The sequence below is a fragment of the Ostrinia furnacalis genome, unplaced genomic scaffold, assembly GCF_004193835.3.
Source record: "Ostrinia furnacalis isolate ACB-3 unplaced genomic scaffold, ASM419383v2 OfSCF7173, whole genome shotgun sequence".
In the NCBI taxonomy this organism is placed as follows: Eukaryota; Metazoa; Arthropoda; class Insecta; order Lepidoptera; family Crambidae; genus Ostrinia; species Ostrinia furnacalis.
In genome coordinates, this window is record NW_021137412.1 from 451,063 (window position 1) to 476,764 (window position 25,702).

The following is a 25,702-nucleotide window of genomic DNA, read 5'->3' on the forward strand; positions in this document are numbered from 1 at the left end:
TAATAATTCACATGTCATTACAAGGCATACAACAAACGATTTTCATTAATATTCAACAGCTTGTACTGAAAGCTATGCGAAAGTCTCTGTGAATGGTCATAATACAAGATTTCTATTCCTTTCCTACATAAAATATGGCCTTTCGGATATAGTGTGACCAAGGCTGTATATTGTAGAGACTGACAAGAGAGAACGGTCCTATAGTTAAAGTACTGACTTCATTTGCTAGCTGTATGTGGACAGCCTTCAGTGAAAACAGTACAGAAATAGGAAAAAGTGATTAATGCGATACTTTTAGATTTTTAAACCAAATTCAAGCTATGATTTGAAAAAAAAAATATCGTAGGCCTGAACCTATTCTTGCGTTTTAATCGAGCTTTCAAAAGATTAGACGTGTAGTTAGTTCGTATGAAAACAATGTAGTGCTTAAACTTACATATACGGTCATATCTATTCTTATTTTTGTTTTAAATAGAAAGCCTGATGATGGACTTCAATTTGTGTTTATTTAACTTTTAAATTGGTGATAAAATTAACTCCTTTCATTTTGATGCTATTTGATAGATTGTTCTTCATCAATTACCTTTTGTTCATACATACACTCCTCAAGGAAACCATTTTAGTTATGGTATGAAAGATTGCGGCTCATTCAATGGCGCCATAGGTTTAATTACTTACCCCTATTAAGCAGTAAAGACGGGAGCCAATTAGGGTAGACTCGTAAAATACAATTTAGTTAAGATTATTACTCACTCAGTAACCAGCAAGCAAGATAGAAAGCTGGTTTTCGATATAATACATCAAATGGCTATGCCATTTCCTTTCCTTTGGTTCTACATGTAACGTTCCTCGCTACTTTTAATATTTTTTTAAAATATCCATTCAATACCGAAATACCTAGTCCCGTTTATTATTTATGTCAATTTCTTAAGCTGGCACCAAATTATGTTCTCTTTTCCCTCACTAGTGAGTGGTAGAGACAGTATTCCACAGTCAAATAGGTTCATGGAATATCTTATTTGTTATTCGTAAGATTTTTATCTATATTCAGGTGACAGGTATATAAGGGGCGCAAGGCCGGTAGCAAGGCCGGGGTTTACGTATTCTAGCGGGGTGTCGGGGACGTCGACCCGAGCGTTGACCATAACTTCACTTGTTACTTGTTACCACCTTAGTGCGCGCTATTCCGGACCAAGTCGGTTACTACCATACGTTTTTCGGAAGATCACACGAGTGCTTTGCGTAATTGGGTAGCTGAAGTGATAACCAATATTTAAAAAGACATGTTTTACATAACGCCATACAAAATCGGTGGGAGCGTCGCTTTTAGTTAGCTCATAAAAAGTGCATACATGTCAATTGACTGGGGTGTTGTCACTACCTTATTCATTAGATATTTTGATTTTACTCGACTTAGCAGAGTCACTGCTACGACCCAACTGTTAAGTAGGTATTTACTCAAAATTGAATATTGAAACCGTTCGTCAATGTTATCAATGAAGTCGGATATAAATAGTTACATCTGCAGTTTATTTATCAGTGTATGTACTTAGATACTTTCGCATTTATTGCATCATCATTATCGGCTACAGGACGTCCACTTCTGATCGTATAAGTATAACCGGTCGCAAGCGGTCTGTATCCTGGAAAATCAAGCCATCTTTATTCCTTGCTGTTGGACGTCTCTATTGCTTTTCGGTAGTTCCTGCTGTACTCGGACTGACATAGTGACATTGTTGTGAAACACTGCTGCAAGACTTTAATGTACCGTTAGACAATGTGTCATTGTTGAACTTGAGGAGACCGTAAAAGCAATATACCCTCTCTTTTAATATCGCAACAAAGTAGGTAGGTATTTTCATTCCATGTAGAGGCTTATTTATACACCCGGGTTAGCTATCTTATTTACTGCAGCTTGGTCTAAAGTTCTATGATCAGCACGTCATGCTGAACAATCTGGCATTTTACGTAGTTATAAAAGACGCTATATTGCAACAAAAATGTGTAGTAGGATGTGCTGTCAACTCTACCATATCGGAGTACGAATGGCTGGAAATCATGAAAATAAATCTTCGATTGAAAAGATTCCATTTTACCCTCGAAAGCAGTTTGTGACTCATAAGCGAGATGGCTTGTTATTCATTAATAAAGTTGTCCTTTTTTCAAGACGCTTCATTTCCATGCCTCCAGCATTGCCTTCATGAATATTATATGCATTGCATAACATCATTGAATCTACGAAGAACTTTGAATACTGGCTTTCATACAAGAAAAATAAATGAAAAAAGGTTTAAATTCAACATTTATCAGCTCATTAATCAATGAGGAACATCGGTGACCTCTACAAACATTTTAGGTCATCCTTGTTTTAAGATAATTAACAGGTCACGATCAAGGTTACATTGTGCTATTTTTGTGTATCGAAAAATAATATTATTTATCTAAACGTTAGTATGACTAACTTCGATCATATGATAAACACTGCTTTTTTGCGAATTTATTGCTCATCATTAAATGAACAAATCTTGATTCAACTGACAGATTTACTTATGAATAGGTATATAATATTTTTCAGTGCCGACTTACTTGGGCTTCTCTGGGCATAGTTATAGTAGCTGTTTAGCCAAAATCAAAAAACAACAAAATAATGGTAATAAGCTAGTCACAAAAGCTTTCGTTTTATTAATGAATATTTTATGCTGTAGTACCTACTCTACTTTTTATATTTTTTCATATTATACCTAATTGTTTGCTAACTCATGTTGAGTATCTACATAGGGGCCGTCCATNGTTCTATGATCAGCACGTCATGCTGAACAATCTGGCATCTTAAGTAGTTGTAATAGACGCTATATTGCAACAGAAATGTGTAGTAGGATGTGCTGTCAACTCTACCATATCGGAGTTCGAATGGCTGAAATCATGAAATCTTCGTTCGAAAAGGTTCCATTTACCCTCGAAAGCAGTTTGTGACTCATAAGCGAGATGGCTTGTTATTCATTAATAAAGTTGTCCTTTTTTCAAGATGCTTCATTTCCATGCCTCCAGCATTGCCTTCATGAATATTATATGCATTACATAACATCATTGAATCTATGAAGAACTTTGAATACTGGCTTTCTATCTGCTCACGGAAAATCGTAAATCGGTCTTCATCCGTTGCTTATTAAAATGTTGGATCGGATTTTTAATAAGTACTATCCTACATAAGGCAAATTCATACAAAAAAACCGGCCAAGTGCGAGTCGGACTCGCTCACCGAGGGTTCCGTACAAACCTGCAAGGTTTACAAAGTTCGTTCATTACGACAATCGAGTCATAACTATGGTATTTTTATTGCAAAATGAAATTCATAAGTTTTTATTTATTAAAAAATATATATTTTGTAATGTAACTAAAAATTTAAGGTTTTCGGAATTTTTCCTTCATGTGTGCTATAAAACGTTGCTTCATGCCAAATTTCAAGATTCTAGGTCGACTGGAAGTACCCTTTAGGTTTTGATTCCCTTGCGAGTACTTGCGAGTTTCAAAATATGCAGCTTAAATTGCTGTTTCTTTTGATTGCGTTGACATAGAAGTTTGATTTTGTTACAGCTTAAAGGTATTATAGACCTGAGTATTTGGTATGAATTTCAATTTAATACCTCTACGCGTTTATGAGGAAATGGGTAGTAAGTTTAAAATTATTAAAAAAATATATATTATGTGATGTAACTAAAAATTTATGGTTTTCGTAATTTTTCCTTTATCTATGCTATAAGACGTTGCTTCGTACCAAATTTCAAGATTCTGAGTTCACGGGAAGCACCCTGTAGGTTTTGATTCCCTTGCAAGTGTCGAAAATTTGCGGCATAAACGGCTGTATCTTTTGATTGCGTTGGCTTGGAAGTTTTATTTTTTCACAGCTTCAAGGGACAGTAGACCTGAGTAATTGATATAAATTTCAGCTTCATACCTCCACGCGTTCCTGAGAAAAAGGGTCTTGACAGACGGACGGACGGACAACAAAGTGATCCTATAAGGGTTCCGTTTTTTCCTTTTGAGGTACGGAACCCTAAAAATAAATGAAAAAGGTTTAAATTCAAAATTTATCAGCTCATTAATCAATGAGGAATAATCGGTGACCTCTACAAACATTTTAGGTCATCCTTGTTTTAAGATAATTAACAGGTCACGATCAAGGTTACATTGTGCTATTTTTGTGTATCGAAAAATAATATTATTTATCTAAACGTTAGTATGACTAACTTCGATCATATGATAAACACTGCTTTTTTGCGAATTTATTGCTCATCATTAAATTAACAAGTCTTGATTCAACTGACAGATTTACTTATGAATAGGTATATAATATTTTTCAGTGCCGACTTACTTGGGCTTCTCTGGGCATAGTTATAGTAGCTGTTTAGCCAAAATCAAAAAACAACAAAATAATGGCAATAAGCTAGACACAAAAGCTTTCGTTTTATTAATGAATATTTTATGCTGTAGTACCTACTCTACTTTTTATATTTTTTCATATTATACCTAATTGTTTGCTAACTCATGTTGAGTATCTACATAGTGAAAAAATATCACTTTTTTACCTCTATTAGCGGTAATTGATCTCTTAAAACCTGTTAAAGTAAGTGGGTTAGTGTTACAAAAATAAGTAGGAAAAATAAAATTAATTAGTATCGGCAATTTAAATATTTAACCCATTCCTCCCCACTGTCCTATTTTTAGGACACCATATTCAAATATTTTTTTTACAAGTTAATAAACTATTTTTTATNGGGCTTATTCCACTATTTCCCATTGACAATCCCCGTCAACCGGGAAGAGTGAACTTTTTGTTCACTAATTCCCGTTAACGCCAATTGGAGCTTATAATGGGGAATAATGAACTAACAAGTTCATTAATCCCCGTTATATTAGGATTTTATTTATTACGTAATGGGGATTAATGAACTTTTTACTTCATTATTCCCCATTATAAGTCTTATAAGCTTCAAATGGCGTTAACGGGAATTAGTGAACAAAAAGTTCACAAAACGGCTTATTCCACTATTCCCCATTGACAATCCCCGTCAACGGAGATTAGTGAACTTTTTGTTCACTATTCCCCGTTAACGCCAATTGGAGCTTATAATGTTAAAAATAAAATCCTAATATAACGGGACTATTCCACTATTCCCCGTTGACGGGGATTGTCAACGGGGAATAGTGGAATAAGCCCACAAAACTTCAAATATTTCTATTGTTGACTTTCGTCCAATTCTGTAAACAATAGATTATCTTCAGCTTCAGAGGCAAAAAATTGTATTGGCCTTAGTCATTCGTGTTTTAGACATGTCCCTAGTGAATGCATGGATAATTATTTATTATTTACAACGAGGTAAATAAAGATGAGACATTGAAATCTAGAAATATTTCGAGCGTAGGGTTTTTTCTTGGATAAAAAAATCGGGAGGCAAAGCAAGCAAACCTGCACCAGGTACATATGAACGCCTTTTACAACCTGTAAGGTTTAAAAATATGATCAATATTGATGACTATATGACGAAGAGGGACAAATAGAGGCATTGCCAGGGAGAAGATTGTAAAAAAAACTCTTATTTTTTGCGCTAAATGTGAAAAAAATACTCTGCGGTGATTGTTTTATACTTTACCATACAAAATAAGTTCCTAAAACTTCATGTTTAAAGCTGTTTACGGAAAAATTTTCAAATACTGCTAATTTTCTTATAATTGTTATCTTTTATTATTTCTGATCACATGTCCCCACTGTCATATTTATAGGACAGGCTGACTCAGCATTAAAGGTACTATTTTTTTTATTTTTTTGTTTTTATAATTTTTTCTTAGCCTATTATGAACTTAGTTTCAAGATTTGATCAAAAAATTCCAAAGATTTCGATGCTTGGGAAGTAATGGGTTAATACGCTCACAAAATCTCTTTTAAGCTTCCTATTTCTATGATGAGTCATACTTATGATACACGTATCTCTGTAGAATGTAATGTTTTTCCTATTGTTTTTTAGTACGCTGGGCGCGAAGTTCAGGTCACGATCTGTAATTACAATACTCGTAATTGTGATCCATCCATCCTCAAAACATACAACACGATGCTCTGTCAGAATCCATTACCGCTATTATACACCGCGGTCTACTCTACAGTTCTTTTTTACAAACATCTCTTCAACCATCTCTTTCAATCAATCCAAGGTGCTGGCATGTGTGAGAAAGAAAGGTAGAGTCGATGTACTAATGGTTTGCAAGGTAGACCTGCTAAATTGCAAAAACTTCGATGTGCAGTGTAAATATAGCAACAGAAAGCGTTATAAAAAGGTTAAATCGGCACGCAGTCATTAAAGCCTTTATTGCAAAGCTTTACACGTATTCAATAACTAGTTTTGCTATTATGGATTTAATATGATAGCAAATAAGCACTATGTAGGAACTTTTTCTAGTAGCTCTTCTTACAGGGTTGAATTTTAAAGTCAAAGCTTTTCTTTGGGAATTTTCCAAAGCTGCCATGCCCAAGAAAGTGGTTTTTATTTAATGTCACTGATCGAGCCGTAACTTAACTGAATGTCATTGGTTGACCGACTGACGTTATTTTACTTAAAAATTACATCAATTGCCTAACAATCAATCCTTTAGAAATTTTCCAAGCCATCCCAAGAAAACGGTTTTCATGTTTTAGTCGTAGTCTGACTTAAAACTATTGTTGACTGATTGTAGTTTCTTTTTCATTCACTTACTTTAACAATTACAAATACCTAACAATCGTGCATTCCCGTTAGGCATGATGCATTGGTTTTGGAGGTAACATGCCAATTACCAAGCACCAGATCTGTACTAATACAGCCACAGACAAAACTCAGGTCCGTGACCTAAGCAAAGTGGGATTACGACTTTCGATCGTTGTGACCGTGAATGTATTCAATACAACACACGAAAACCGATACAAAAGAGTTTGAAATAGGTTTGAAAAGAGGTGTCTTCATACTAATTACGTAGAAATTTATTGACATTTTATTATTAAAATTAATTAACTACATAAGTTATTAAAATGTAGAGATGTATTGTTGTAAGTGTTCTGTACACTATAATACATAAGTAAATTGGGTCGAGCTGTTAATCACTATGAACATGTATGAAAATGCGCACATTACACCGACCGATTCTTGATACAAATTAAAATGGAGTCCAACTATCAGCCGACTAAAAGCCTGAAGTCTGCGGTGAGTCTAACGCTACATACATAATTACGGATTACAGTACATCGACTTAAACATTTATTTATTTATTTATTTAAGGACAGCTAACAAGACATACACAATTAACAGGAAAAAAAAACATTGAAAACAATACATGTTTATAGTGTAGCCTTAATTAAAAGCTGCCACGACATGTGCATAGATTGCGTGGAAGCGTAGTATCGACTAAATTAAAATAAAAAAAATAATATATAAGAATTCAATTCAAGCCAGGAATCATTGTGGAACCTTATTTGCCAGTAACAGGGGTGATCTTGTAGCAAGAATGTAGAGTCTGATTATTATCTTTTGCACTCAAGTCGATGTCGCAAACACTGAGTAAACATATTTTCTTCCCATAAGTATGTAACTTAAGACTTCCGATTTTATACAAGGTTTTGGGAGCAACTTGGCATTTACAAAGTAACCTAATTTGCCCATTTTCCTGAAAGACAACAAAAAAAATTGCGGAAATTTCACCTAAATAAAAACCTCTTAGTGTTCATTTAAAATCTTATCTACCATTTACGCTCTTTACTTATGTAAAAACCATATTTTATAAGCAGAAAAATGTACGCACGGTGTGTAATGCGTTATTAATTGGCTTGGTTTCACCTTTTTGAAGTTTTTCACCTTTTAGTGTTTACTATTTAAGATCTTGTCTAGCTCATAAGAGCTTAAGCTCTTTATGTAAAAACCAATTTTCAGCAAAAAAATGTACGCACAGTGTGTAATGCGTTGTTAATTGGCTTGATTGATGGTGTCTTAATTGTCTGAGGTGCATATTTACACTATCGTTAAGTTCACTAACTACGTGTACATGATCACGCGTTTTTATTTACTTTAGTAAATAGCTTCTTATTAATTGATTCACGACAGCTTCCTGTATTTAGTCATAATTAGGCTGATAGGAGCTTGTTTTTGTTTTGGATAAAAATATAATTGGTTTTAATAATTGATGGTGTACGGTTTTTTTCAGTATACCTACTTAGATCCCTTTCTGCCTGAAAAATGCTACTCGCATCTTTTAATAGTATTGATCACTGAATGAATACTCTTTATAAACTTAATCATGGATAAGTTTACAAAATGAGACGTAAAATACTAATAGGTGTGTAGACAGCTACAGGTATGTAGATACATGATCGTATCACTATGGTAGGTCTTTAAAGTAAGAAATTAAGTATTAACTTGGGCCGGATTTTTCAACCGTGAATATCATTTTTACAGTGTAATAAGTAGATATTGTATACACCACACCAATTACACAGCATTATACTCGTAGATATACACAACTATACGAACTGTTGGCAGGTTTGCGTCTTCCAATTAAATTGATCACGTTCTCCAAGCATGCAGTTCGATTGTGATTTAAAATATAATAGATGTTTGTGATAATAATAATAACGTTAAGCTTCGAGTTCTTGTCAAAATGCGCAAACGCCTGTACAGTCGACAACATATCAAAATTAAACGTGCTCAAACTTTACTGCATTATCGCACTTATTTCAATATGTAAGATGCCACTACATCTAGCATCGTAACCGCTGTCGTATGTACTTAACAATGATTCTAAAGAATCTAAAAGCACACAAAACATGACCCTCACGTACAAAGTTGCTTTCGGCTGATTACACCTTTGCTTTGTGATCTGCCCGTTTCAAGGAAAAGTCCCTCCGTTCGATAGAGGGTCGTCGACATACACTAAGAAGAATCCGTATCCCACTACGTCTAGACTTTAAACCTAGATAACCTGGACCTCTGGATTGGAGCTTGACGTCACATTGATGCGTAGATAATACTTACGTCGGTGTGTGAAATGTCGTCTGGTGATTGCAAATACGCATTCGTATTGACGATAGCACATTAAGGTAAACTGAAAGCATCTTTTGTAGTTGTATTAAGTGCTATTTTACAACAATTTATAGTCTGAAGGCTGTCATCTGAACATAACTTCTAGTAAATGAAGATATGAATAAAGTATTGACTAGTTATAACTGGTAAATAATATCATGCTTGCTTGTTAACTAGTTTTCATTAGTTGTTTAATAATTATTACTTTGCTTATGAATTGAAATTTGAAACACAAACTTAAACTCTATTTAAGATTTATATTAGATAAGCTTACTACCAATAATATTATATTATGTGGGATCACCTAAATCTTTTGCGATAGCAATGGTACTGCTTCGTATAGTTTGAAGCCCCATAGCGGTCAGCAGGCGTAATCAATGAGGCTGACATCTGGATTTAACTAAATCGTGCTTGAATTTGCTATAAACAAAATAAACGGACACATCAAGATACGTGTAGTAAACAAATAAAGGGTGGTGGCTTTTATTTTATGTAACGAATTTTGGAATGAACGTTTTTCACATTGAAACTCACTCTATCCCTTTTGATGTAAGTGGTAAGAGGCGGGATAATTTAATTAAGCCCTGGTCTGCCAGAATTTTATTACCTTGAAACTAAAAATAAATCTTCCCAGAACTAGGACACTCTCTAGAACTCTACCCATTTTTCCACTCGTAGCGTCAGGTGGAGGCGTCTTAGGTTATTTTCCCTTCAAGGCTATGGAGTAGTGTGAATGAGCGTTCGAACTTAATTTTCATTTCATGACTATGAATGGTTCGCCGAACAGAATGATTTAATGTCGATAGAATATTATCATGAAGTTTTGTTCAATAAATGTAAAATTCAAGCTGAAATTATTAGAAAAAACTTCATTCGATATGTGATTAAGAAAATGATCAAAAAAATAATGGTTTCCGATGCCCCCGATATAAATTCAGGAAAAATAGCTAAATTTTAGGTATTTTCATGACTGTGTATTTTGTGAATGTTTGGGCATTGATAGGTTTGAGGTTAAATGTAAAAACAAAAGAAAAATAACACTTTTCTATTTATTTTTCATCACATCTTACAAAGTAAGACAAGGAAAACAGTCGGAATTCATTACAATTATTACAATGGTAATAAAAAACATTGGAAGATTCTAGATAAATCTATATCAGTAGCATGAACTGTAATAATAGGTCTATAAATATGTTGATATCTATAGGTATTAGGTATATATGTATAATTTAATAACATGTTTGATTGATGATTATATTTTTAATCTTGTACATTTTTATTGCCTTTTGTATTATACAAACCACTGAAACATCAAAACAAATGAGAGAGTATGGCAGTCTAATAACCATGGTATCATGATTTTAATACAATATTATGGTTACCATACATATTTTATTTATTCTAAAAGAAAGTATACATGAAAATACTTCAAAAGTATAAAAATTAAATGAAACAAAGCATTTGTCTTAATATTAGTATTGCTACGTTATTCTGTACCTCTATTACGAAAAACTTTCGAGTTCGTTTCGTTTGCGTATTCAAAGTACCATCGAAAAATTTTGTATGAAAAATTAAACAGCGCCCCCTAGGGCGGCTATAATATAGGGGGCGCTGTTTAATTTTTCATACAAAATTTTTCGATGGCACTTTGAATACGCAACGAAACGAACTCGAAAGTTTTTCCTACTAGAGGTACTGGTGTCATATCGAGTTATCGTCCGGTCACCACTAAATCACAGATCACGTGATATTTATCACACAAGGTCCGTCTTCGGGATCACTTAACGTTTTCCGTACCTGAAAGATGAAAAAAGAAAATTAGATAAAATTAACACTTAGAAAACCCGGCTTATAGTGATTCATAACAAATGGTTGTGTATTATTGGTAAGCTTAGATTTACTTTTGCCTACTTAGGCTGAGTTGCACCACCTAACTTTGATGGTAAATAGGTATAACGATAACCGGTGCTTTTTATATGGAGTTTGACAGATTTTTGATGTTTGTCAAAGTCAAAGTAAGATGGTGCAACCCAGCCTTAGTGTACCTACTATAATCATTACAAGTCACAAGGAGAACAAACAAAATAATTGGGTTGGTCTCTAAAATCTAAAAAAAAGTTTAAACGTAAGTATTTTAAGTAACAGTTAATTTTGACTGCTCTACAATGTGCGAATTAACTTTTGTGTCATCAGTTCAGTATTTTTATCAGTATATTCAAGCAAGTTAGATGCATTTAGGCACGTTGAACTTTGTCGTGTGAGAATGTTAAGGTCGAATTGATATCAGCAATATTTCTGCGCTGTAGTTTAAATGCCAGACAGAATTAAATTGATTATTCAATGTAGACAAAAAATAAATAGATGTGGTAGAGACGACTAAAATTGATTTATCAATACACAATTGGACCTAGGTTTTTTCATAAACTAAAATACTCTAGCAGTCTCATGAGAGCGCGCTAACAATTGTTTCTATCATCATATCTCAAGTCTTTCGCTGTACAGGTGACAGAACATTCGCTGTACAGGTGACGGAACATTTGGTTGTGCTTGAAGGGTTAAACAGTTATAACGTTATTCCTTACCCGCTAGCACTAGCAGACGCTGACGCACTGGCACTAGCACTGCTGCTACCACCTCCATAATTGCCACCGCCACCGCAACCGCCTCCACAGCCGCCGCCGTGGCCCGGGTTGCCACCGCCTCCGTAGCCGCCGCCACCGCCGCCGCCGTAGCCGCCTCCATAGCCTCCACCGCCTAAGGATTATAAATCGTGAAAATTAAGAATAACAACGAGTTATGTACTGACTCATGTACACTAATGTAACGGTCAAATAAACAAACTAATTAGGTAAGAGAGAAGTTAAAAGTGCATTACAAAAAGTATCCGTTGTGCATTTATGATATTTATTTTTACACGGTAAAAAGAACACATTTCATGACGTTTAGGTACCTATTATTTATAGAACCGAATCCAATTGCCAATTATTATGTGTGGCATTTCATTTAACATGTTGAAAGAGTTTATAATCCTAAAAAAATTGCTTGTGTTTTACACGCGGCCTTATAACATGACAGAATATCACTTTTGTATTCATAAAACTGTTATACCTATTTGTTCTTCAATTTATATGTACGCTATTCTTACCGCCACCACCGCCGCCGCCGCCACCGCCGCCCCCGTAGCCACCTCCATAGCCACCACCGTAGCCACCTCCGAAGCCGCCACCGAATCCTCCGCCATTCCCGTAGCCACCTCCTTGTTGGTAGTTGCCGCCTCCGTGGCCGCCGTGGCTGTAACCTCCGTGGTGGCCATGACCTGTAATCAAAACAATATTGTAAACTCATGATGCTAGTAAAAAACAATAGGTTTTTCTTTAGCCTGTCATATTGTAATATCTACTTTAATGTCATTATCGTTTACTTGGGACGGACGTTGTTTATTAATAAGATTCTGCCTGAGGCCTCGCTCGCGTGATTATCAATCCAGAAATCTTCATCGTGCGTCCCGCGAATTTCTTGGAAGAGCATTAATATGGATTAATTTTCATATGTTAGGGTTAGGTTCTCATGCAAACTTGTATAAAATACCCGTAGGTATTTCACATCTAGATTTTTTGCAAGAAAAAGTACCGAGCTTATGAAATTATCACAGTTTACTTAAAATCTTATCTTCACAACAACAAAATAAGTTCACTTTACGAACGGTATTAATACGGTCTTTTGCATTCATTACATTAGTGTAGCTAAATAAGTGTTTACTTATTTTATCCGTTATGTACAAACGGAACACTAGAGTACACAATGCCTTCTAATACAGCTAACGGTATGCAAAGCGCAAAATAAAATCTTACCGCCTATTTCTTTCACAATGATAACTTTAGTGGATCCTCCACCATAGCCACCATCGTGTCCTCCATAGCCTTGATGGCCGCCCCCGTAGCCACCGCCATAGCCACCGCCACCGCCGCCACCGCCACCGTAGCCACCGCCACTATAGCCACCCCCGCCGAAACCGATACCAAAGCTCCCACCTCCGAGACCGAGGAACTTCTTCGCCAAGAGATGCCGCTTCTGCCTGTTCTGTTGACCGGGGTTTGCTCTCTCCTGGTCTTCTAGTTTCTGTAGATAGCAAAAGTTAGTAATTTATTTGCAGTGTCCAGCAATATTTTTATTTTAATGTGAAATTCGCGATTTAGAAAATTACTGTAAAATAAAATGATTTAATTAATTGAAACTTTGCTGAAAAGTATGAGCTTTTTCATAATTTGGCAGTTTATATATTTTCCTTCAGCTTAGAATCTAACGGGGACATGTAATAGCGCAATGTTAATTTTACGTTTACGATGTAATAAAACTGTTACCTTAAACCTTTTTAACGTTTGGTTCGATATCAAATGTTTCACACATTTGCAATAAGCCTTAAAATTATTATTTTATAAATTTTGGATGAAGTTATATTCCTTATCATCACAATATTATGTTTCAACTAGATAGGATTATAATTACTCAAATCGAGACGAGTAATTTTGCCGGCGAGTGCGTGTGTTTCGCAAACTCGTTTCAGTAAACGCGTGAAGTTCAAGTTCGCTAAGCATTACAAACTATTGAACTCACTTGTACATAAATAGGTTGAGGGTTGGTTTCCAACGACTTGGCCTGGTCAGCGCGGGCTGGTTCGGCTCCTTGCTGTTTCAGTAACACTAGGATAGGGAACTGCCGAGCACGATCCGTTGAATGCTGTCTAGAGTCCCGAGGGGGCGCTAGCACGGGGGCCACTAAGACCACTCGATCTCCACCATCCAGGTTATTGTCACCAATCGTGGCCCACGCCGCGCTCACCAGCGCTAACACGCTCACCACCACTCCACTGGGTCCCATTGTGATCACTGGCACAGGACTCACAAAGCAAACCTATTTATACGAGTTTTTCCTGCAGACGCGACGTCATGACCGCCCAAGTATTGCGACTCGACGCTCGCAGGACACAGCTTCGTAGAACGCGCTTCTCACAATGACGTCATCGGATTGACCGTAGATTTATGATCAGCATCGAACAATTAAGGCCTATGCCATTGTTTGTGGAAATACGAAATATACTTAGATACATCTGTCGATGCGAAACGTGATATTGTACGCCTTCGCGTAATTTACTTAGTCCGAGCACGTATGATATCTATCTGGTTATTCCCTTAAACCGGATGCGGCGTGTTTTTGTATGAAATAACAACACACGAGTATTATTTTTGCTGGCGAAATTACGATGATAGTTTTATTTGTAAACACAAGCACGAGATGCTTTCGGTCGCGATGCTCCTTTTAGAACCTGTTCCCGGGGCAGCGATGTTACCAGGGTGGTGTTTTGTTTATTTTTTTGTTTGCTGATGTAAATATCGCAAATAGGATAAGTAGATGGTATCTGGAATGGATTTAAGAAACATTTTTAGTGCTTTGAACAATTGCTTGTATCAGGTTTGTGACATGAAAATAAAAGTAAAAGGTTTACGTTTGTTTCAAAATGATTTTTTATTTTTGCCTTTCCCTATGCTAGTGGTTAGAGTTAAACTTTCTCGACCTGGGGGTTGTTGATTCCACCCTATTCGTCTGGTAGAGCCATGACAGGTACGTGACCTCAGATAATGTAAATTGGGTTAGCAGTCGTATTAAATATAACAACATACTTCTATTCGCATTGTTTATAATAAAATAGCTGTTCCAGCTCATAACTCAGACAACATCGAACCTAATTAACCGCTTTGACATCTCATGCAACATGTAATTAAGCAATTTTCTTTACAAGAAGTATTTTGTCTGATTTGTGTCTAGTTCAACTGCAACAATGTAGTACCTAGTTAGTTCTTTACTACTTTTTCTTCGAAAATTGTATTCACTATACTTACGTGTATTCAGCTTGAATGGTTTTTATTCGAAGTAGGTAATTATAATTTTATAGGCTACCTGACTTGACAAGTAAATGAGCTAGTAAAAACCTGAAAAAAATAATTCATTGTCACGATTCTCAGGATCTATTTAAGATGTAGTCCGGAGTGAACTCTACATTGTTGAGGTATCATTTTACTCCAGGACGCTAAGAAATCTAATTATTCTGTGATTCATCATCATTATCATTTCAGCCATAGGACGTTCACTGCTGAACATAGGCGTCACAATGGCCGGTTGGTGGCGGCGTGCATTCTGTGATTGATACTTTAATAAAAATATGGGACACCAACCTACTATACTTTTGTGTGCCTTGAAATAATGAGACGTCCTTCTTGACTGATTTAATTTGATCATCATGATCTCACCTGAGGAAGTAGAGTTTTTCAAGTGAAAAATTATAATGAGCATAATAAATGAAACACTGTTTTTAAACGGTTTTATTTATTCACAAATAATATAAAGGTAAGTTCGCATTAGACTTGGATATAAGGGTCGGTGAGAACTCCACGATTGTATTGATCTGTAAAGCAAGAAAATAAAATAATTTATTATTGATGTTGATTCTGCAAGTCTCGAGAGTAGTTAATAAATGAAATAGTGTAGTGTTTAATTAATAAACTAACATATATAATTATATCTGTCGCGATTTACTTTATTATAAAGGTTTCTTAATGAAAATATATTTTCACATGTATTTTGCGTATTACAGATCATTTTCCTCAAAATACATGTGTACCGTTAACCGCTATAGATAGCGGTTTACCATTCAGCTAGTATATTGATTGTCTCTCTTTGGCTTTGGTTGCTACTCAAAAATTATTTAAAATGTGATTTTTGGCCAATAAATATAGAATTGAAAAACGCATCTCACCTGGCTTAACAACGACAACAGTTTGCCCTCGATTCGAACTGCTACCATAGGTACCATACCCGTAAGATTGCCTAGTACCTGATAAAAGTTAAAAAACATATTTATANAATTATTTCCGATTTAAAAGCTAATTCTACTGGACTATTAGGACGCTTAGAGTTTTAATTATTCTGTGATTCATCATCATCATCATTTCAGCCATAGGACGTCCACTGCTGAACATAGGCCTCCTACAATGATTTCCACAATGGCCGGTTGGTGGCGGCCTGCATTCTGTGATTGATACTTTAACAAAAATATGGGACAACAACCTACTATACTTTTTTCTGTTCACTAGCATATACAGTCTATCAAGATGCCTTGAAATAATAAGACGTCCTTCTAGATTTGACTGATTTAAATAATTTTATCATCATGATCTCACCTGAGGAAGTAGAGTTTTTCAAGTGAAAAATTATAATGAGCTTAATATTAAATGAAACACTGTTTTTAAAGGGTTTTATTTATTCACAAGTAATATAAAGCTAAGTTCGCATTAGACTTGGATATAAGGGTCGGTGAGAACTCCACGATTGTATTGATCTGTAAAGCAAGAAAATAAAATAATTTAATTATTGATGTTGATTCTGTAAGTCTCGAGAGTAGTTAATAAATAAAATAGTGTAGTGTTTTATTAATAAAACTAACGGCCGCCCGTGACTTCGTACGCGTGGATCCCGTTTTACCACCTTAGGGGTGGAGTTCCGTAAAATCCTTTCTAAGCGGATGCCTACATCACAACATCTACCTGCATGCCAAATTTTAGCCCGATCCGTCCAGTGGTTTGGGCTGTGCGTTGATAGATCACTATGTCAGTCAGTCGTCACCTTTCAGTTATACATATATATTTAGACAACATATAGAATTATATCGGTCGCGATATACTTTATCAAGGTTCCTTAATGAAAATTGGTTTACAGGAAATTTTCCGCAAAATACATGTGTACCGCTATAGATAGCGGTTTACTATTCAGCTAGTATATTGATTGTCTCTCTTTGGCTTTGGTTGCTACTCAAAAATGATTTAAAATGTGAATTAGCAAAAATTTAGAATTGAAAAATGCATCTCACCTGGCTTAACAACGACAACAGTTTGCCCTCGATTCGCACTGCTACCATAGGTACTATATCCGTAAGATTGCCTAGTACCTGATAAAAGTTAAAAAACATATACCTATTTATAAGTTAAAAAGCACTTGAAGATTTTGATAAAACTGTACGCTCTATTTCTACTTGGGCATCTAACTATCCATTTATCTAACCATCTAACTATTTTAATGAAGACCTCTCCTTGACAAGCGTAGGTAAAAATAATAGGACTTGGAAGGATATATGTATTTTGATGGGGAAATATTTTTCCAGTTAACCTAAAAGATGGGAATAAGGGTGACGGTCAGATATTAAGAACTAGTTACCTTGGTTAGGGACTACAATCACAGTTTGGTCTCGTTGTACTCCAGCTGACCTTATGTAGTCTAAAACAAAAAAAGTTATTAAGATGGTATTTGTTTACGTCATGTGGTTTGTACTTTGTACTTTAAATTGTGGTTTAATACGTTAGCAAGAAAGTCTTTTTATTGTAAAGCATCTTCTGTTTGGATTGTCACAGTTCTTGTTCAAACTTTTTTTAAAGGTAAATAAATAATTTTTGCTAGAGCTTCCATAGGAAGTTACGATGGGTATCTAATTGGTTTCTTGTTGGTTTATTATAAGTTCAATTCAAAATAAAGAAATACAGAGGGCAATAGACCATACCATTTTCAGTAAGTACACACGACAGCACATCAGGTTACCCATTTTTGTTGCAAACTCGCCCCTATTAAAACTGCACAAGAACCCACAGTGGTTACGTTGACGTGCCGTCGTCCGTACATCAAAATAGAAAAGTTACCTTACCTATGTTCCTGGTTACACGAGCAGGACCGAATCCCTCTACTTCTTCGTAAACCTTTACAAGGAAAATAATATTTATATGAAAATAAATTTGACGAAATATATTTTAATTACCATATTAAGGTAAAGTTAACATCATTAAATAAAAAATAAAAAATACCTGAATATTTATAGGTGGAAGTTTTCCATCACCAGCAATATAAAAGCACTCTACATAGTACACCAATGTTAAAGCAAGGAAAAATCTGATTTTCAGTGGCATTGTTATAATATGTAATGTCTTGAGGCTGAATGTGAATCTGTGTAAATTCAGGATGCGACACAGTTTATATATTGTCTTTAGTGTCAAGTTGATTTTATCTGAAGGAAATTGTCTTTCATAATTTCAAAATTGCTGCCTTTATGTGATACCTGTGTTACATAAGCCAATTTGGTCATGTGGGTACAGTACTTGTCACAAAGTAGTTGTTTATTGTAGAATTTATTGACGTAGGTACAGGGTACAATTGACGTAGTTGATACCTGAGTCAAAAGTAATTAAAAAAATGCTAACCCTTTATCTGCAAACATAGATTTTTATTATTTCTTGATTTACTCAACAACAAATAACATCATCAACATTGTAGTTAGATATTATATTAGTAGATATTTTGCTAGTGGACTGTACCTATCTATGTCAGTTAACGTCGTGGTTTTTCTCTACGTCAGTAATAAGTTACCAGTTTAGTGAAGAATTTGTTACAAGGCATTTATTTATATTTATGACTTAAAAAAACGTTTGAGCATATTAATTTATTTAGTAAATTTAAACTAATTATTTCGAAGAACTCTTAGCTTGGAAAATCTTCTGCGTCTTCTATAGGTAAATTTTTGGTCTTCTAGCTTCTGCAAAAAACAAGCGCAAATTATTCAACACGCCGAATAATTAATTACTTAATCAAACGTTTTAAAAATTGTTTATTTAAAAAAGACTCAACGAACATGAAATATCTGCCGACTATAGAAATTCTCTACTAATTTAATTTACCAACTAAAACTGTTACTCACCAGTACATAAATAGGCATATTATTATGTTCTTCTTCCACTTCTGGTACCTTCGCTTCACTATTATTCGTGGCCAACACCATCAGCACTGGAAAATCCTTGGCAGTTTCGGTGACCCTCGCTCTGGAGGACTTCGGAGGGGCTAAGACTGGTGCGACCAGAACTACATGGTCTTCAGGAGTTACTTCAGCCCCCACAACACAAATTATACAAACAACAGCCAAAACCTTCACTTTAGCAGCAATTATCATCGTGTCTGAAGTGGAATGAGTATGGAAATAAGCCAGGAGCTTTATTTATACCGGAGATCCTCAATAACATCACGATTTTGTAAATGATGGACACATTTAAAGTTCCTTTTGTTTCGATCACGACAACCAATCAAGCTTTGAAAAATGCTATCGAGTTTTTGTCCGCATCCAGGCACGAGCTGAATAAATTATAGTAATAACTATAGCATTTTTCTGTTTATTAACGCAATTATTTAACTGATTGTTTATTTTTAAGGTGACTTTGGGACATCCTGATATACGGAGTTAAGGCATTGAACTCCAAACTTGATTCAAACATTTAGATTGATGTGATTTTTCGAAGTAGTGAAATTCCTGTCATAGGCCTGCGTTGATTCGAACTTGAATATCATTTTATGATTCGGCCTTGGGTTGCAAATCTATCTATTAATAGGTACATTTGAGGAGCAATACTCGTGTTTATTTTGACAAAATCCAATAAAGTTCATTCTAATGAGCTTTAAATGATCTAATAAAAAGTTTCGAGTGATTTGGTTGAGTTGATGTAGATACGGGTGGTAATAATGTGAACTAGCAAATAACTGTTTTTACTACATATGATGTTAATGCTGTTAGATTAATAGTGTAATAAACACTGTTTAATAACAACACAAGTGATTTGATAATAATTGAGTCTTTGTGAAGAACAAGTCACGATTATACCATCGCGGATATTTATCAATATATTTATTATTACCGTGAGATATAAATTAAAATTCAATTAGTTATTAATACCGAAAAGCGTAAAAAATATTTTTAGATGAATATTAATTTGTAGAAACAAGTAGGTAAGTAATTAATTAATACCTAGTTTCTCTTAAAAGCAGTTCGTTCTTTTCAGCCAAATGACGTCCACTGCTGAACAAAGGACAAGTTATACTCATTTGAACAAAATAATTACAAATATATGAAATAATAAGCTCATCCTTAGTAATTATAATTTAATATCAAAATACATAAAAATACACAAGAAACAATACCAGTTTTACCCACTTGCTTTATCACGCATCATATTATTTCTACCTACTTACCTAATCAATCATCCAAATAATATAAAATGAAGCAATCGCTTGTTTGTTGGTTTCAGCCTCCTATTAAAGGACCAATTTACATAATGGTGGAAAAATATTATGAATAACTTAACAAGTGAAGTATTTAACAAGTTTACACGATGTTGATGTAAACAAGTTATTATGTTGGGAAAATTTACAATCGCTCTACAAAAAATAAAGAATTTTATTTGTAGAAAAACGTTACCATCGTGTTCTCAAACATTATAGTTATAAATCTAGCCAAAGTTAGTATTTTTGTACGTAGGTGTGGTTGTGACAACGGAGGTTACAATCTTAAATATAGCTACTTCGGACACGGCTCTATCGCATCTAGTTGAGCACATTCTTGTCGTACTACTTATGTTTGGAAAACTCGAAAAATTGTAACTACTTAGTTACAATCTGAAAATAAACACAAATTTTTCTTCAGATTGGGAATCGAACCCAGAATCCGAGAAGGTTCTTACTCGAACTACATGTGGCCTAGATTGAGGTCTTTTTTCTGAATAAAAAATTAACATATTGTGATCCCTCTTACGCTTAAGGATCTAGTGACCAGTCAAGTAAAAATAGCCTGGAAAATGACGCAACCGGTACATTGCTCTTTCAAGATTATAAAGATCAGCTGGTATCGTTTCCTGGAAGAGATACAATAAAAAGATTTTTCGTTGGATGATAGTTTCATCTGGTTGTTAACAAGTAGGGGAGACTGAGTACGGTTGAAATAACAGGGTACGGTAGTAACAACTAGAATGTTATCAAACAATGCTCGGTAGGTGAGAGGTACAAGGAGAAGCATACGGGCGACTGTCCATACTACCTTATTTGTCTTATCGCCTGTACCCCTTTGTTCCCCTCACCTGCCGAGCAACAATCGAGTTGTTACAACCGTACCCTGTTACAACCGTACTCAGTCTCCCCTATGAAAGTAGGCAGACTATATCGATTTGGTATCGACCAATTTGTCATAAAAATTAGAAGCTAACCAAACTATCGGTCGATAAAAAGTCTGTTTAGTCTGTGAGGACTCTTACTCTTAGGCCCGGTTTTTTTATTAGTAGTTAAAAACCAATAGTCAAATTTGACAGATGTCAAATGACAAGTGGTTAAGTATCAGAAAAAAATGTTCTTCGAACAATGGTTATAGTTCCAAAATACTGGACTGTCCTGTCGATGACATTGACAGTGGGGCGCCACGGCGCCACCGTCAATACCGGATCGCTGGTTCAGATTTTTGCCATGTTGGAAACCATATAGTTGAACGATGGTAGCGCCCCCCTGTCATTGAGTTTGGTGGGACAGTTCAGCGTGGGTCATCTATACCTTGACTTTTAGTACATTTTTTAACTATTAGTTAACATTTTGTTAATATTTAACCATTAGTAACAAAATTTAACGATTTGTTATTTTAACTATGAATCAAAAAACTGGGCCTTAGTTACTTACTTAGTATTCATACAAGAAAGTGGAGCACCGTTAGAGTATGCTGTATTTATTTTGTAACCTGCGGCTTCACTCTTGTGGATTTCGGTATCCTACAGAGAGTCTTTATCACTTATCACGCGATCATAACTCGGTCATATTTTTTAACAAAATTAATTAGGATCCTTTTATTGAGAAATGATTAATTTCCATACAATACCTTTATGATTCATAATTAGTTAAGTTAGTTTTGCAGGGCAATCGAATACCGCACTTAGCCTCATGATTGGGCCATTGTGCGCGATTTGTGGTTTATCTTCCTACCCCAACCACCCCAGTGTGCCTACCATGAGTTTACGTTAGGTGTGCTCGCTAGCGACTGCGTAAAAAAATGACATTTAAATGTATGACATATTGTGCAGCGCCCCTAGCGGCTACTTTCAAGAAATAAAATCTTCATAGAATTTTTTGACGTATTCGCTAGCGAGCTCACACAGATCCCCCTAGAAGGCAAGCAGCCCGTCTAGGCTGCTATAGGCCTCCTGCAGCGAGGATGGTGATCGGAGAAATTGAGCCCGTTGTTCTGCTACGCTGCTGCACTCCATGACCACATGCTGCGGTGTTTCTTCTGCCTCCATGCATCCCCTGCACAGTGGGCTGTCTGTAACACCTATGTTGTGTAGGTGCTTTTTTAACATACAATGTCCGGTTATAACATTCAAGACCTTGCGGATGCTGTCCCTGTTTAGTTTGATGAGGCTGCTGCTTTATGATTCTTATTAGCAGTCTTTGTCCTTCTACTAGATCTTAGTTTAAATAGTGGTGGTAGTGATACTAGTCATTATTAATTGCTCATTGTCTTACTTTATTAAAATTACCTAATCTAAATTGGTTCAGCATTTTAAGGCTTCAAAACATTACAAGTTCTTACTTACTTACAAATCCTACCTACACAGAGTTATACTTACGTATTTTTAAATAATTACAAATGTCTGCATTCTATAGTACAAATAATCCTGCTTCACAGTTTAAAATAAGTACTTATGTGTTGATCGTTACAAAAAAACATTTACAATGTGGTCATAACAGTTTATTTTTGAATATTAGAGGCATATATTTATGTCAGTATCGTTTATTAAATGTTGATTCATCAGGCTTCGACTGGGAAATCAGGTTTTTTCTCTGGTCCAACGGCCTTGTTGTTGCTTTTCTGTAACAAACAGTATCTTCATTACAATGTAATCGTATGACGTTAATAGTAATTAACCTAAAGACATACGCCCGTATTCACAAACATTACTATGAGATCTCACAGGGCCCGTGAACGCACAGGGTGACACATGAACCAATCACGGAACTCTAGCTCTATTCAACGCTGTGCGTTCGATTTGCTGCTTCACTTGAGCAAGCATCGTATGTTAATACGGGCGTTAGACATAGTTCGAGTATAGACTCTACTTTATATTAACATACCGATTGCTTTTCTTTAATTAAGCTGAAGCTCATCCTGTTCTGGTCATATCTAATATTAGAAACTTCAAGAATGGAATTTTTATTTGTATGTCCAATCGGTATGAAGTAAAGGATTTTCCTGTCATTAATTGTTCTACACCATAACATACCTCTAAGAAACAGTGACGTTATCTCATCTCATACATGTTATTTTTTATTAGTAATAAAAAATGCATGTAATTAATTTGCTGTGGGTTTATAAAGCGGATTCTTTAATTATCATATAGTTGTAAAAACTAATGTTACGTCTTGCTTTTTTATATATTTTTTTTTATTTTAATAAATTTTATATTACTTACCGTGACATACAATTTCGTCGGCTCTGTGTCGTCTAAAGACACATCTTCAGGAACAAAATAAATTCCATCAGGTAGGCTTGCAGGGTCCGCATCCTCGACCTTCGTCAGATCCAAAGAACCTCCCTTGGGCGGTATACCTCGTATCAGATCGAAGAGATCAGCACCCGTGGCTTTATAAACTACCTGTTCTTTACCAAAAGTGGCACAAACAAGCACTAATAACACAAAAACGCACTTCATTTTGTATTCAGTTTCACTCTATAGAGGATACAAGTGAACTACTTTTTGCAAAGCCCGTCCATCAGTTTATATAAGACAGTCTGTTTTATCTTATTATTAAAAACGATAATGGACTCATCGTTAGGTAATTAAATACTAATTTATAATCGTAACTTGATGTTCGGTTCTTCTTTCATGTTATGATTTATTGATGTGAATTAGCTTAAAGAATAAAATCGCTTAATGTGTTTTTGTAGCTAATATTACTCACCTACTCGTATTGATCAAAGATTGTTCAAGTAATTTACGTACCAAGCTAATAATGCATTATGTTGTGAAATTCTTTAAGCCGCTAGACTACCAGCTGTTATTAAGTTCTCAATTGAAGTGTCGTGAATCCTGCGACTACGGCGATAGAAAGGTTTCATTTTTCTTCACCAATCAATACTCATTTCACGATTATCGTTCGTTTCAGACAAATGGAAAAAGGCCTTCCTAAAGGATTTGTAGAACGATCGGTTCTGCGCTGCCCGTATCCAGGTTTTCCCGCGACCTTCACGAGATCGTCGGTCCACTTAGTGAGGGGCCTGCCCACACTACGTCTTCACTTTTATACTACATGTTAGATAGAGATTGAACCAAGTGATTTCATAACATTTTTGATCAATAGACAACGAAAACAATACACATGGGCAGTGTACAAAGTCGCATGGGAAATACTACTCATTATAGACAGCTCATTACATTTTTTGCGTGGTATTATTACCGGAATCATATTTTCCACTCAAAACTAGTGCCCCCTACGTATTAGAGAGTAATTATTACTTATGTGGTTATATCAACAACCTACGTTCTGGTCCTTAGTCACAGGGGATTCCTGCAATACCATTGGATCATAACAAAGATGATGACCAGGTAATTGTACAGTTATCAATGGATTCAGTAACGACATGTAATTTAATCAACAGGTCGTTATAACAAAGGTGATTAGGTCTCGGATGAAAGATGTACTAATTGCAACAATTGCGTAATAATCCATTGTTTTATGTCATATTTTTGAAACTAGGTATATTAGGTGAGTTTAATATTTTAGAAGATTGAACAAATCTTTGCACAGAAGTGGTATTTATATAAGTTTCATAAAAATTGAGACGTTCAAAATTGAAATGTATGCTAACTCGTTGATGTCTAATGTACTAAAACATAAAAATAATTAAAAAACAATTAAAATTTAGTTCAAACAAGTGTATTTTACTATTGATTCATACTTATGTGTCTAACTAAAGGATAGCCATACGTGTATTATCATACGAGTAAGTAATTGTTGCACTAAGCTTCTAGTTGAAGTGTTTAAAGAAAGTTGTATTTTCTCCATTAACTATAATAATATGGTTGTTTATTTATACCCAAACGATAGTAGTAGAATATTGGACGAATAAAGTAGAATATTGGACGAATAATGTAGAATATGTGTACTTAAGTATCTACTAACAAAACTCGATTGTCAACTGTAGTATATACCTAATAAATAAATAAATAAATATTTAAAAGGCGTTTCTTCTCAATTAATAAAATTCTTCTAATAGCAAAACTTTTTTAGCAAATCCTAAAAAATAACCTGTTTAGTAAAATAATAATATACGTTTAACGTGAATAATGCCCATTTTCACCATCAATCCCTAATTTTTAAGTGACCCCTTTGAAAACAAAATTCCTGTTATGTGTTACCATAGGGGTCACTTAAAAATTAGGGATTGATGGTGAAAACGGGCATAAGACTGCTAAAAAGGTAGGTAATCTAAATCGATGTTGTTTGACGAAAAACAAACAAAATATTATTCTAGTACGTTCGTTCATGTTATAACTTATAATAAATGCAACGAAGCATGTAACCAATTTATGTAAGACTTTATCAGAATTAATTAGATTTGACAAAAAATGCTACAAAATCTGATATAAAATTACGACGTTTTTGTTAATCACAATAAGTAATATCTTTAGAAAGTACAATAATTGTAGCAT

General features: G+C 35.0%; 4 protein-coding genes across 6 annotated transcripts; all 4 read right to left on the reverse strand.

Moving 5' to 3' along the window:
* Window positions 1-10,128: 10,128 nt before the first annotated feature.
* On the reverse strand, window positions 10,129-14,057 carry CPG10 (cuticular protein glycine-rich 10). Its single transcript, XM_028319366.1, has 6 exons — window positions 13,713-14,057; window positions 12,950-13,217; window positions 12,244-12,414; window positions 11,681-11,852; window positions 10,797-10,895; window positions 10,129-10,592 (listed from the first exon to the last, which is right to left on the reverse strand). Exons 1-5 carry the CDS (start codon window positions 13,974-13,976, stop codon window positions 10,880-10,882), a joined length of 891 nt encoding a protein of 296 aa, XP_028175167.1. The 5' UTR covers window positions 13,977-14,057; the 3' UTR covers window positions 10,129-10,592; window positions 10,797-10,879.
* Window positions 14,058-15,462: 1,405 nt separating this feature from the next.
* LOC114363604 (uncharacterized) lies at window positions 15,463-18,355 on the reverse strand. 3 transcript variants are annotated; one of them, XM_028319375.1, is made up of 5 exons: window positions 18,002-18,355; window positions 17,845-17,896; window positions 17,364-17,423; window positions 15,910-15,987; window positions 15,463-15,558 (listed from the first exon to the last, which is right to left on the reverse strand). In XM_028319375.1, the coding sequence occupies exons 1-5, from the start codon at window positions 18,101-18,103 to the stop codon at window positions 15,512-15,514; spliced, it is 339 nt and encodes a 112-aa protein (XP_028175176.1). In that variant the 5' UTR covers window positions 18,104-18,355; the 3' UTR covers window positions 15,463-15,511. The 3 variants fall into 3 exon arrangements, with proteins under 3 accessions (XP_028175176.1, XP_028175177.1, XP_028175178.1); XM_028319376.1 differs by lacking the exons at window positions 15,463-15,558; window positions 15,910-15,987 and adding exons at window positions 16,393-16,491; window positions 17,020-17,097 and having other exon boundaries at window positions 18,002-18,343; XM_028319377.1 differs by lacking the exons at window positions 15,463-15,558; window positions 15,910-15,987 and adding an exon at window positions 16,393-16,491 and having other exon boundaries at window positions 18,002-18,343.
* On the reverse strand, window positions 18,005-19,173 carry LOC114363606 (uncharacterized). The gene is made up of 2 exons (XM_028319378.1): window positions 18,889-19,173; window positions 18,005-18,726 (listed from the first exon to the last, which is right to left on the reverse strand). Exons 1-2 carry the CDS (start codon window positions 19,135-19,137, stop codon window positions 18,652-18,654), a joined length of 324 nt encoding a protein of 107 aa, XP_028175179.1. The 5' UTR covers window positions 19,138-19,173; the 3' UTR covers window positions 18,005-18,651.
* Window positions 19,174-22,718: 3,545 nt separating this feature from the next.
* On the reverse strand, window positions 22,719-23,776 carry LOC114363583 (uncharacterized). Its single transcript, XM_028319349.1, has 2 exons — window positions 23,462-23,776; window positions 22,719-22,860 (listed from the first exon to the last, which is right to left on the reverse strand). Exons 1-2 carry the CDS (start codon window positions 23,699-23,701, stop codon window positions 22,801-22,803), a joined length of 300 nt encoding a protein of 99 aa, XP_028175150.1. The 5' UTR covers window positions 23,702-23,776; the 3' UTR covers window positions 22,719-22,800.
* Window positions 23,777-25,702: the final 1,926 nt, after the last annotated feature.